At 52.0% G+C, this 13,759-nt stretch overlaps 1 protein-coding gene across 2 annotated transcripts in view; it reads left to right on the top strand.

The window, feature by feature from the left end:
* The window catches only part of ATXN10 (ataxin 10), a 122,990-nt gene that overhangs the window by 56,770 nt on the left and 52,461 nt on the right, over nucleotides 1-13,759 (top strand). For both annotated transcript variants that reach the window (XM_045834853.1, XM_045834854.1), the window contains exons 8-9: nucleotides 2,817-2,925; nucleotides 4,185-4,354. In XM_045834853.1, the coding sequence (XP_045690809.1) occupies nucleotides 2,817-2,925; nucleotides 4,185-4,354 (279 nt within the window). The remainder of the gene's footprint in view (nucleotides 1-2,816; nucleotides 2,926-4,184; nucleotides 4,355-13,759) is intronic.

Below are 13,759 nucleotides of genomic sequence, written 5' to 3'. Positions count from 1 at the left end.
ATCCATCCTTTCCACTTAATCCCCCTATCGTGTATTAAATTCTTACACATTTTTGGGTCCATTTCTGGATTGCCAACTTTTGGAAGGAAGAGATATTAGCAACAGGCAGAGCATTCGAAGAGCTGCCCGAGAGTGTGCGGTGAGTTACAGACGACACGCCCACGCACATGCACACCGTTCCCTGCACAAGGCCGAGCTTAGTTGCGTTCCAGCCAGACACAGGTTCTCTGCATTTCTGTGCACAAGAATCGTTTGCATTGTTATCATTTTTCTACGACTGACAGTTGTAACAGCCCAAGGACACTAAAGATCGAAGACAGCTTTTCTAGAGAGGAGACAAATCTTTTTTTTCTTTCTTGCCCACTTGAAAGTCTTGTACCTTTGATTTACCTGCGTCTGTCTTTGTGAATCCCCTAGAGCCTGATTTAGTGAATATAGCTTTATAATACGGGGAGGGCATGGGACGCGTCACTTATTTTTTTAAGAGAATATTTTCTGGCTGTTACTTCATTGCTAATTTCCAGATGGTCCTTAGAATACTCTGTTAATGAAAGGGTTCTATTTATTACAATTAGGGATGTGTTAGGTAGAAATAGAGCATGTCGTGGGGGGTTTACTTGGGTTAGTGTCCAGTGTTGAGGAGCTGGAAGGAGGCTTTTTGACTGCCTCTTCCAGCCCGACACGTGCTCATCTCTGCCTTCCTTCCCCGCAGCCCCCGTTCTCTTTAATGCCAGTCGCCCTGGATTAAAACAGCTTTACCGTATTTCGTCAGCGAATACTGTATATGCATCTCTGAAAGATAAGGAGAGTTTTCACGCTTGACCGAAATACAGCCACTGCATCAAATCAACAGGATCTATGTGATCCCCATTGCCCCCTTTTTCCTGAAGCTTATGTCATTGAATCGGGGTACAAATGAGGGCATTTGGTTGATAGGTCTCAGCTCTTTCCGTTTACAGGTTCCCTCCTCCTCTTCCCCTCGGCACCCCCCCCCCCCCCGCTCCACCTCCTCCTTTTTCTCTTTTCTGTGCTAGTTATTTGTTGAAGAAGTTGGGTTGTTTTATCTGTGGAGTCTTCTAACGTTTGGATTTTGATGATTATATCTCCGTAGTGGTCTTTAACGTACTCTTCTTCTCCTTGAATTTCCTGTGAATGATAATCAGTTCCAGAGGCTTATTCAGATTTGGTTCCTTTCTTGTCTGTTTTAAGTAAGGTTGGTGACGTGTACATTTATCAGGAGGCTCAGAGCGTCTGGTTGTCTCTTTCGTGATGTTAGTTAGTGATTATTAACTAGACTCATTCATTGTTAGGGGGTTGCAAAATATCATTCATTTTTTCATTTATTAGCTGCAGTATTTTATACAGAGAATCTTCCCCTAATCAGCCGCGGGTTATATAAGGTACAGCTTGTCTCTCTGACCTTCACTACCAGTATTGCGAGGAACGAGTCGATTTTGTGTTGTCATCCAAAGGTGACGAGTGCCTTGTTGTGTTCTAATTATTATGAAGTCTTGGCTTTAAAACCACGTGATTTCAGTCCATTGTAGCTATAATTCTTCCTAACTTCTGAGTGCCCTTGTTGGCCAGGGGGCCTCTCGGGTCACTTCTGATTTTTCTCTGACATAACTCTGCTAGTTTCAGATAGCTTCCCGCCATCTGGTGTGACGAGATGTGCTGGATCATCCTGTGTGTGTCTGTCCCAGACCTGGAACCAGTCAGCCATTTCCTGAAGGAGAAAGGGTGTTGGGAGGTGACAGCTGGGGCATCCCCCCACCTGACAAAAGAGGGGGCGGCCCCAGCCGAGCAAAGGTGGTGGGTGTCTCGGGTCCCTTACAGGTGGGACTCACCTCAGACTTCTTCATCTCAGTATTTTCCCCTAATTTTTTAACTAGCAGGTAAAGCTAGCAAATAAAATTAAAGAGGCAGGGCATTAAAAATGTGTTGTTTTTTGCTATTTATTTTGAGATTTTAGGTGCTATATTAAAATAGTACCTTTAAATTTACTAGAGAATAATAAATACATATTTAGAAATAACAAAAGTAATTTATTTTTATTTCAAAGAACGTTATCTTTATTACTAAAATTACAGCATCTACCACATTTTGTTAAATATTGTGTACTTTAAAAATTAGCTCAAAGTCTGTACAAAAATCGCATTTTAACATTTCATTTTGACTCCTTGTTGCCATGCCATTGGCAGTTGGTAGTTTCTCGATTATGCAGCCTATTCGAAAATAAACTCTTTAGTAGTCAGATGAACAAACATTTTCAAATAATATGTTTTCCATCTTAGATCTTTTCCAAGATACTGTGTATACATTTATATTTACCCAGAAATAATGCACATTCTTGTAGCCAGAGTTCTTTCAACCACAGCATTTTACAGGATTCCTGTGGACAAGGAATTAATGTAGCTCATGGGGTATTTGTATCTTTAAAGTAGAACTTGCTTGCTGGGAATACTTTAAAAAGAAAGTATTTGCATAAATGTTATGTGCATAGCTAGTAATTTTGAACATTTATCCCATGGTTGGGGAGCATTTTTGCTTGGATAGGAACCTTTCCGATTCTCGGCTCCGAGACACAAAATGACACGTCACCGCGTGTTCCTGATGGTGCCTGCCATCAGAGCGCGTGACCGGTGCACGTGTGTCCCTCGCTCCCCTGTCGTGCCTGGACGGTGTCCCTGCTCCCTGGCTGTGGGGGAAGCACGGCCTCTGTAATACTCACTGTCGTGTTTCACCCTCTCACTGCTGCTCACGGCGGCCCGGCGGTTCCGCTCGGCTTAAAAACTCCTGTGTCCTTCTCTCTTCAGGAGGCACTGGCCACGATCAGGCTCCTGGACGTCCTGTGTGAAATGACGGCGAGCACGGACCTGCTCGGCCACCTGCAGGGCCACCCCGGCCTGCTGGAGAGGGGCATCGGTGAGTCGGTCCCCCCACGCTCCCGTTTGCGGCCGGGAAGCTTTGATTTGTCTCACCGTACTGTAAGTTCAAACACAGGTCTGTAATTTCCAGGTGTTGTTATATTTTTGAGATTTGGGGGGAATATTTTTTCCTGAGAGGAATCACAGCTGTTGCCACTTCCCTGCTGTTGAGCCGCAGATGCCTCATCAGTACGTGGGGGTCCCGGTGCCTGCCACACAGGGTGCGTGCCTGGGGGTGTTTCATGGCAGGGGCTGTGACGACAGGGGGCTGGTTCCGATGGTGGTGATGATGATGATGATGATGATGATGATGATAGCAATTTTTATATTACCACAGTTTCACCAAATTTGTTAGTCAAACTTTTCCTAATTACGTTTAGGGGGCACAAATAGTAGGGCTCACACATAGTAATTGTGTATTAGATTCTCATAAGAAAGTTGTTTTTAAACAAGACGCCAGTGTTTGAAGTGGTACCATCTTTGCTGAAGCGTGGCTTGTGAAGGGACTCGGGGGGGCCTGTTCCCGCGCTTGGCCAGGCTCCCCGCGCCGCGCTGCGCTGTCTGCTGTCCTTCCTTTAGAGAAGGTGGCGCTTGTTCTGGAGACCCACGTGCCAAGGGAGATGAGTCTGCTGGGTGGGTGGATGGCGGAGCAGTGAGCTGTAGGCGACAGGTAGGACCTCCTGTCGGTGTTTTGGTTTTGAATTCAGGGCCTTTAGCGCCAGTGAAAACACCACGAGCCCGGGGGGACGCGTCCCTGTGGGAAGGCCCGAGCTCGGAGCCAGGGCTGCCGCGGGTTGCCGTCCCCTCTCTGAAACCGCCAACCGCTCTGAAACCGCCAACCGCTGTGGAAGTGGCGCCCCGGCTGCTGCCGCCGCCGGGTTTGCGGAGGGCCCCGTGAGAGGGCGGGAGCCCGGCGGCCTCCTGGCTCAGCTGGCCCGTCACCGTGTCAGCCCTCTCACGGACGGTGGAGTCAGAAACCTTTTTCTAAGAAAGGTGGTGGGGAATCCTTAGCTACTTTTCTCTGTGGATACATAGAAAGCCCAGGTCGGGGTGATCATTATGGCTTATGTCCCTAAAGTCAGTCATGACAGATTTTAAAGCAAAAGTAGAAGAGTCTTTTAATCATGAAAGAAAACTTTCAGTTCTCTCCCTTTATTCTATTTTAATCCATTAAAATGAATGGTTTGTGTATGGGAAACTAGTTCAGAATACTGAAAATTTCTCTATGGGAAATGAAGTTTGTTCTTTCTGTTCTAGAGCTTTTACGGCTGATCCACGCAGCTGGCAAAGTCGGCACGAACGTCTTCAGCTCCTCGGGCCGCGTGAGAGCGGAAGGCGACGTCTCCGGCGTGGCCGAGGGCTTCAAGTCCCACCTCATCCGCCTGATTGGAAACTTGTGCTACCGGAACAAAGACAACCAGGACAAGGTGCGGGTGCCTCCTCCCGAGGGTCACATGTGCGCGACTTCACTGACAGTGCCGTGTGTTTAGAATTGGAGTCTGTTCGCTGTTTTGCAGTGAAACCTTAAAGTGCTTAGACAGGCGCTTGAGATACGTGTGTGTGTGTGAGCAGCGTGTGTGTGTGTGTGTGTGTGTACGTGTGCCTGTGCCCGCAGGGGAGCACCAGGCGCCGTGCTTGTCTGTGTCAATGTTTGCGGTTTTGTGGTTTGCATCGTTTGTCCTTAGAGTGTCTGAGTCAGTCTCCTGTCCTGTGAGTGGTCAGTGTTTGTCCTAAGCTCCTGCACTTACACACTCTCACACGTCACATAGAGGACAGTCAGTGACAACGGGTATTTGAAAAGCTTAGAAATTGTCAAATGCATAGTCGACACTTCATAAACAGTAGTTATTGCTGATATTACGGACATCGTCTTAAAAAAAAAACAGGTGAACTTCAACTTAGGTCTGTGCTCCTCGTTTTGCATGGTAGCGCCATAAGCATTTCTTCTAGGAGTGCGCAGTGTATGTGAGTACTGAGTCTTCGGAAGCTCAGCAGACTGCATTAGAGACCTGTTTTATGCCGAATCGCTGGGAGGTCATTGTGTTGCTGACGTGAGAGGGCGATGACAAAAGGCGGCGGGAGGACAGGCCCACGTGTTTCCCGTTGAACTGACCTGCCCGTGTCTTCCTCGGGCCTCCCGCCGGGCGGCGTCTGTGTTGCTCTGTCAGATAGAGAGCATGTGTGCGGCAGATCGAGTTTTCCCGAGAGGGCCACACACATGCCTATCATTCTGCATGCCTCCGTGCAGTGAGACTTTGCCGCTCCCCCATGAGGGGTTGGCCTGTTCTTCTCCGTCGCTAGAAATTGGATGACCGAAGCCCTGTGGTGACTCTGAACAATGAAATACGGTAGGAGTGACCCCGGGCCTTCTCGGTTAAAGCCTAGGCTGGTCTGGCAGGCCCCACTTCGCGCCTCTCAGAAGAAGCCAGTCACCTGTAGGAAGTACAGATTCCCTGAGGTCGCCATGCCACGAGTCGCCAGGCCACTGTGGAGGAGCCCTGGAGGATGCGACGCAGTGGGGACAGAGAAGGAGACGAGGGAACAAGGGGCCAGGCGTGTGAGCGAGAACCTGCCTTGGGAGTGGCTCTCGTCGGTTTCTCAGTTGCTCACGGCGCATGAATCAGGAAGAGCCTGCCCCCCGCCCCCACTCCGGCCCTCCCGGAATCCACCCTCCTCCCCCGCCACATACACAGTGTGAGGAATAGAGGGAATCGGGCAGAATAACTAAGTTGTGCAGGCTCTGCTTTTGTTATTGGCCTCGTAAGCTACTGGTCTCGTTAGACTCGTTAGACTCGTTAGACTGATCTTCCTACAAATAACTATATAAACTCTGGACATAAGACAGCTACTTGAAAACACTCAGATTTGACCCTCACAGGGCAGATTTGGAGTCCAGTTGGCACTTGGAACAAGACCCAGTGTCTGTCATGCTGGGCAGTTAAAACTGATGGAAAGTCCACAGGCCTTTCAGCTGAAAGGACCAAAGGACAGGCTGAAGCAGCCACGGCCACTGGAGGGTGAAGGAGGGAATCCCGGGAAGGATGAAGCAGGCCCCAGGTTCTCTGTGCCGACCCCTGCCTCACTGCCGGTGCCTGCGTCACACGTGGGGCAGGCAGCGCACAACCAGCCCAGGACAGACTCGTCGTGTTGACATTGGAGCAGTTACTCTAAAGAGTGTACGTCTTAAGTCCAGCTGAGATAATTGCCTGCCGAAACAAAGATAACAGTTCTTCAGAGGAATCTAATAGAATGCGGAGTGTCCACAGCATGGCACTTACAGTGTCCAGCACACATCCAGACTCGCTCGACACAGGAAGGTTCTCAAGGGAAGAGCAGGTGATCGGCGGAGACTGGCTGTGCCGCGACAAAGGGGTTAGGCTTAGCAGGCAAGGATTCAAAGCAGTTGTAACTGCGCTGAAGAATGTAGAGGAGGATGTGCTTTTAATGAATGAAAAGAGAGCATATCGCAAAGAATTGAAACTACTAAAAAAAAGAACCAACTGGAAATTCTAGAACTCGAAAATACAGTATCCAAAATAAAATTCAAAAAGATTTACTGACTGAGGGTCACAACTCAGCAGAGATGCCAGAGTAACGAAGAGTCAGTGAATTTGGAGAGGAATCAGTAGAAATGATCTAGTCTAAAGAACAGAGGAAAGGAAAGGTTGAAAATAGAATATTCACCTTAAGTTGCTACATTTTGAGGTCACAGGTCAGGCAGCGTTTGAGAATGGACTAACCCCTGCGGGACGTGTCACAGAACCAGACGCTGGACAGCCCGTTTCTTCCTTCCGCGAGTGCGCTGTGTCCACGCCGCTGCGTGTCCGCACAGGTGCGGGTGGGAGGCCGCTGGTCCCCCTGGAAAGTCACTGGCCTGACCTTCGCCAGAGCGCTCATACAGAATGAAGAAACACTGTGCCCCTTCGGTGACCAAGACGGTCTTTCTCAAGGAGCACAAAGGAGGTGTTTTCTCTTGTTTGACTGTTCTTTTGTTGCTGCTTTGGATCGGCCTCTTACAGGAATAAAATGTAGGACCTTCGAAAGGCTTGTGACGTAACTCAAGTGGCCCGGCTCGGGTTGCGCCGTGAGTAGAGGGAGCTCGTCCTGCCACTGCCCTGCCGCGGCCGCGGGGCTCACAGGGCAGGGAGGCCGCGCTGTGCTCGCGGCCGTGGGCCATGGGCCGTGGGCCATGGGCCGTGGGCCGCCGCTAGTAGCACTGCTGCTCTCTGGGCAGACACTCTCGAAGGCAAGGAGTAGTTTGTCCTTTGAGAGTAGGAATGCCTCCGTTTCTCCCATCTTCTTACCTGTGCCAACAAAAGGCCTCCAGCTGAAAGCTTCGCCTTGAGAATTTTTTTCTCCTTCCGAAGAACCAGACACAGCATCACAGTCCTATTCTGAAGGTGCTGGAAGCTTCTTTACTCTGGGCGTCGAAACCTGATTTCAGCTGAGTGTTAATAGACACCGGCTTTTATGCTCGCTCAAGGGGTGGAGTTCACACACACTCGCGTGACTTCTGTCGCAACGTGGGAGAAATGGTGGCTGTATGACAGGCTTTAGCATCTGCCTTCAGTTCTCCCTGGGTTGTCCGGATGGATTCCCCTGCTTCTACCCACGTTTAGCTCTGTCTCAGCCCTGAGACTGAAGGGCTGAGCTGGGGGGATTCTGTATCACCCAGCCTCAGTCTGTCCCTCACCCAAAGGAAAAAAGGGGTTTGTTTAGTGTGCGCTGCATCCCAGCGTTGTACCTAGTGAGATACGGGCATTACTGATGTAACCCTTGCACCCGCCCTGCGGGGCAGGCCTGCTGCTGACCCCACATTAGGAGCCGCCGTTCAGTTTGTGAGCTGCGGCGCCCAGAGTGGAACTCAGACTGGTGAGGCTGTGAGCTCCAGGGCTCTCCCGCCTGCGCCAGGCGCCTCTCATTCAGGAGCTTTCCAAGGGTTTGGAGGGGCAGGTTTAAGGCGGGCTTCCCAGCTGACTGCAAGCCGAAGGTGCTAGACTGGCCTAGACTGGCCAGGCCTCCCAAGCCCAGCGTGGCCGCCTGGTAGCGCACACGTCTCTGTCTCCTGTCCGTGCCTTCGCCCCGTGGGAGCGCGCCCGCCTTGGCGGGGTGGCGGGGGCGGGGGGGGGGGGCTCCTTGCATGGATGAGGCAGACAGGCGTCTCCACCTGAGCAGCTCTTGCTCTGAGAGCATGCGGAGACCATCCTTGCTGCTTGGGGCTGGGATTCCAAAATTGCTCCTGACACACGTTTCCCAGAGTCTCGTATTTCGCCCGAGTGCTCCGAGGTTGGGTCAGGAGCCGGCCGAGCCCCCGGGGTCTCTGTGCTCGTCTGAGTTCATCGGTCATCGAGTGTGGTGCCCACCCGGATGGTGCGCTTTCGACGCACGGGGCGCCTTCCCTGTTCCAAAGTCCTTTCCATCTGTGTCAGTTCGCTGGAGCCGTACAACGCCTCCGTGGAAAAGGCCGAAAAGGTAACTGTCACTATTTTTTAAGTGAAGAGACCGAGGCTGAGGGAGACAGTGACTGCACGTGCCGTGTGCTCTGGAGGAGACAGATGCCTTCCCAGGGGAGCTCACGCAGGGGCAGATCCCACAGGGATCCACGATGGGAGCCCCGTCGGGCAGGAGCAGGGCGGGTGCGACCCTCTGGGCCGCCTGTGCGGGGAGCAGCCCTCCGCAGGAACGGGAGCCGGATGGCTAGGGCTCCGAGGTCGCCGGAAGTGTGACCTGCCTCCTTTCTACTAGTGTCCCCAGGCAAGACTCAGGAGCGTCAGGTGCCGGCCTCAGCTGCGGAGTCTGCCCTGGCGTCCCACACTGTCGCGTCCGCGCACACGGCGGACTGCAGTGTGTGTGTCCTGAGTCGCGAGGAAGGGCTGCGCTGCCCTTCGCCGGGCTCGGGAGGGAGGCGCTCCTAATACCCACCCACTTCTCTCTCTGCCGTGTGTGGGTGCCCCACTCACGTGGCGTGTCCATGCCGCCTCTGCAGCGGTCAGTTTACCTGAGACCTTTGTGCACCTGACACGGAGATTCTGTTCTGCTTTGTCTTAGGAAGCCCATGGCATCACGCTGTAAACACGAAGAAAGCATTCTTTGGCTTCTTTGTTAGAATAGGAATGTAAGGTTTATTTTTTCCTTCCCCATTCTTCTTCACTCTTGTCATAAATTCTTTAAGTGAATGCTTTATTAGGAAAGAAAATCAAACCTTTTTTTTTTTTTTTTAACGAAGCTACATGCATTTTTTTCCCAGGGTAGACAGGCAGGTGATCTAAATTATGTACCTTCTCTTTCTTCCAAAGATACTATCTTGACTAAGATGGGCTGTCTGTGGTCTTGGCTGTTGAATCCTTCCCACTGAAGGTTTTATGGAAGCGCTGTTCCTTTTCCCTTCCTCCTCCCTGACGGGCAGGGCTCCTAGCTCTCACGCGTGTCTGACCCCACGTGTTCACACAGGGGCACACAGGACGCTCTCGTCACATGTATGATGTCACGTAAAGCGTGGGTGGCGCTGTCTGGAAGAGCTCCTCGTGGAGGCACAGCCATTGGGCCGCTTCCATGCAGAGTTACGGGTGAGGGGAGGTTCATGTATACATGTGAAGAATCTTCGTGACACATTTTTCACCGAAATGTTTTGCCCCTCTTACCCCCAAGACTAAATTGAACCTGCTGCAGAGTAGGCATGCAGCAAGTTTTTCTTGAATGTGAATTTGTTTTTATAATATTTGTTGAGTGGCTGGTACATACAGAGAATAGTTTTAGGCTCTGAAAATATAAAGCAAATAAGACACAACCCTCCTTCTCAAGGATATTCTACTGTAAAATATCCTGACTATTTTTGCAAACAAAGACATATAAAAAATAAAATAACTGAAAATTAACGTTCCTGTAAATTCTGGGTATTTACAGAGTTTAAAGGAACCCTCGCATTTGCTACTCTGTGTACATTACTGGCTGATAGACGGGACTTTTGGAGGACGTGCAGGGAGAGCAAACACCAGCACCTTCTCTGGGGGGATCATTTTTTTTCCTCATCAGTTTCACCGCCAGTGCTTTCTCAGTCGAATTCGTCTTTTGTCAGAACCTTGTAAAGAGCCTGAGTGTTTTCGGTGCGGACACCGAAGCTGTGCTAGCCGCTGCCGAGAGCGCGCCGAGGGGCCCCGAAGCCGCGGGGACGCGGCCGCCCCAGACTGCGTGCTCTCCGCTGTCAGAGAGGCGCTGCGCGGAGTCCCAGCTTACGGATTCGAAGATTGAATGTATAGGCAAGATCCGACTTGCTTAGAATTCCACTTTCTTTTGTAGTGTAATCCCAGTTCAAGAAATATGTCAAAATTCATAAATCAAGCTGTCACCGTGCGTTTCCTGGACTTACAGTTCCTGTTACAGTAAATGAAATTAAAATTCCTGCAGGGAGGACACACGTCGAGGTTGAGTTGGTTGCAGCTGCAGATGTTTTTGAAGACCCAAAACCTCCTTTCTCTGTCTTGTCGTGGAGGGATCAGCTTGTTCTTCTGCAGAAAAGGCGTGCATTTATTTATTCATTCACTCATCCTTGCATATTTTTTAGAGGGGGGAGAGAGGAGAGATGGGGAGAAAGACACTGATGTGAGGGAGAGATGCCGATCGGTGGCCTCTGGCACGTGCCCTGACCGGGCACCGAAGCCACAGCCCAGGTATGTGCCTTGACCGGGAATTGAACCCACGACCTTTTGGTTCACAGAACGATGCTCCAACTAACTGAGCCACATCGGCTAGGGTAGCGTACCATCATTTAAAAGGCAGGATCAGCTAAGTAGGTCAGTAAAATAGAACAGTTTACGGCTGCCTGTCACTTACGGGCGCATGCTGACTAGGCGGCGGGCCCTGTGCCTCTCCCCTGGCTCCCCCTACGACTGTCTTGCTCCTGAGACTGTAAGCTCCTTGAAGGGGGGACACACCGTTTCTGGTTCAACACCCCCCCCGCTGGCATGGAGTGGAAGGAATGATGGACAGGTGATGCGTGCCCCTTTTCCTGGTGAGCCAGAGCTTCAGTAGTTCAGTTCTCACCCGGAGCGGTCCCCAGCTGAATCCTGACCCTGACGTCCAAGCTCTTCCCGTGGTGCTCCATGCTCGCCAGAACAGAAGTTCGAGGCTTGGCCTCTGGAACCTCTGGCCAGCTCTGTGCGAGCGCCTAGACGGACACCTTTTGTACGGCAGCGCCCGTGGGGCCGCCCTGAAATGTCCCGGCAGTGGCCGCGTTTCTCAGTCCTTGCGGGATGGCTTCCCTGCGGCCCGACCTCCTCTGGGAGGATCTGCCCCCCCCAAGAGGGGAGGAGAGGACTGCCTTCCAGGGACGTGCTGTTTCCGAGACATGTGACGTGCCCGTGTCCTAGGCACCAGAGAAGACGTGGGAAGTCACTGGGCCGTGGCAGCCCAGCACTTGGAAAGGCCTGGAACCCATTTCCTTAACTGCTGCCCTGCCCCTCCCCGTGCCGCCCGGGGGCAGGTAGATAATGGCGCCTTCCCCTGGGTCTCTTTTGACGGGACAGTGAGTGTTCTGCAGCGTCCCCCAGAGCTCCCTGGGCTGTCGGGGGGGGCGGGGGCGGGGGGCAGCCAGGTACCCGGAGCTGGGCCTTGTTCCCGGAGGAGACACGGGCCCTGTGAGGACGTCGGTGGTTTGAAGTTCATCGATTCGTTTGTTGCCTGACCAGGGACAGTCCCGCTGCTGAGGGGGAGGCCAGGGTGTAGGCTCCTGGAAGAGAAACGGTGTGCCGAGAAGTTACAAGGAGTTGACGTGCGATGGGGGGCCGATGGCCCAGAGAGGAAGGAGAGCTTGCTTTAAAGGGAACCAGGGGTGAGGAGCTGGCCGTGCGGGGAGAGTCAGCCTCTCTTGTAACACACAGCAAAGTAAAGCCGGGGGTGATTGAAAGCACAGGGTTAAAGGTGGAGCCATGAAATAGTGATTCCCTGATTTTTCAGAATAAGCGAGAAAGTTTATGAATTAGAAATGACAAGAATTGTCATAGACTTGATTATAAATGCATGGGGGATTTGGACTTGAATCAGCCCACACAGGTTGAATAATAGCGGGGTGATCTTGAGCAGATGATTCAGCCTCCCAGTGACTCAGTTTACCCAACCGAAAGCAGTCCCTTCGGGGGTCATGGCAAAGGGCGGTGGTGAGGCCGCCGGGTGAGCCGTGTGCTGAGGCTCCTCCCGGCAGCACCGACAGCACCACGTGCAGCCAGCTCCCTTCCCCCAGCTGCAGGTGCTTTCAGCATCGTGGCCCCGTGATGCGTGCGCAGTAAAAACCGTGTTCTCAGAGAACGGCATGCTCCTGGTGCCAGGATCGCTGGGGTGCAGAGCGGGGCACAGCCCTGAGTCTAGCAGGCCCGACCTCCGTATGCCTTATGTCTGTGTGATACGTATCGTTGAGGTCCACAGATACTTACCTGTGACAGAACGACCCCAAAGAAATGTACCACTACATTAATAACAGCAGTTTTCTCGTGGATAAAGCGCTGGATGGTGAAGCAAGGGGTTGCCGGTTCGATTCCCAGTCAGGGCATGTACCTGGGTTGCGAGCCGGGTCCCCAGAGGGGGGTATATGAGAGGCATCCATCCACACGTTAATGTTTTTCTCCCTCTCTTTCTGTTCCCCTCTCTCTAAAAATAAATAAATAAAATCTTGAGAAAAATAATAGTTACCTCTGGCTGGTACAATCAAGGATTGATTTTTTGCTGTATAATTTGTGTAGTCTTCACAGTGAACGTGAGTCACTTTAATAAGAACACAGTATTTTAAGAGGAAGGGGACACGGGTCTAGAATTGCTGTTTTCCTCTGTGACTGGGGGAGAAACGCGCAGTCCCTCCGTGGCTGAAGTGACGCTTTGTCCTGCTCTGACAGTGGAAGACCGTCTTAGCGTGTCCTTGGCCGGGGCCCCGGGGCAAATAGTTACAGTTCCAATTACATTTTTTAATTGGAAGATTTTAAAAACTGAAACATCAGCATGGGATCTGCTAACGAGAGTTGAGGTGGGGTTGGTAGGTGGCGGTGGGGGGGGTGTGAGCGCGAGAGAGAACTCACAGACCGTTGCTCCGGGCAGCGAGCATCCTCTTCCCCGCACAGGAGCGGGGCGCGCACCCCGCCTTTGCTGTGAGCTGCCCCGACCTGGGCGCCCTCGCTCTCGCCGAGTGGGTGTGCGCGCGCGCGTGTGTGTGTGTGTGCGCGCGCGTGTGTGGCGGGGGGAGGCTGCCGTTCCCTGTCCCGACCTTATGACACTCCGAGTGCCTTTGGCGCTGTGACACTTCTGCCTGTCTCCCCAGGCTTCGTTTCTCTGGTTAAATGAAAAAGTGCTCTTGTTTCAAATGTTGAAGCGTTCTCTCCTTTTATAAAAAAAAAAAAAAAAATGAAATGGAGCTGTCTGTCACACATCTAAAACAGTTTTGATCTCTAGCATACTTAGTTTTTTTTTTCCCCCGGCAGTGCTGAAAATTAAGAGGATCAAAGTCACGTTCCAATACAGGACTGTTTTCCCCGTCATCACCAGTCCCTGTTGTGCCCCCACGCCACACTTGCGTACAAGCCTCCTGTGTCTCCTGTTCTGTTCTGACAGAGTCTAACTTCCTACCCGTCGCATTCTGAGGGACCAAGAATGAGATCCAGTCTCCAGCTGTGGCTTTTAGTTGGAACTTGCATCTGCTGCTGCGTTTGCAGCTAAAGGTCGGGAACCGTTTCGACCCCAGCCCGGAGCGCGCGTGCTGTTGGGCACCGCACCCGGGGCTTCCCGTTCAGCAGCTCCGCACCTGCCGCGTGCCGTGCACCAGTCGGCACTCCGGGCGTGTGGCCGGGGCTCCC

Source organism: Phyllostomus hastatus, unplaced genomic scaffold, assembly GCF_019186645.2.
Source record: "Phyllostomus hastatus isolate PE091 unplaced genomic scaffold, TTU_PhHast_1.1 phas_contig_198, whole genome shotgun sequence".
Taxonomy (NCBI): Eukaryota; Metazoa; Chordata; class Mammalia; order Chiroptera; family Phyllostomidae; genus Phyllostomus; species Phyllostomus hastatus.
Note: the sequence above shows the minus strand (reverse complement) of the source record. Positions and strands in the feature narration are given on the sequence as shown.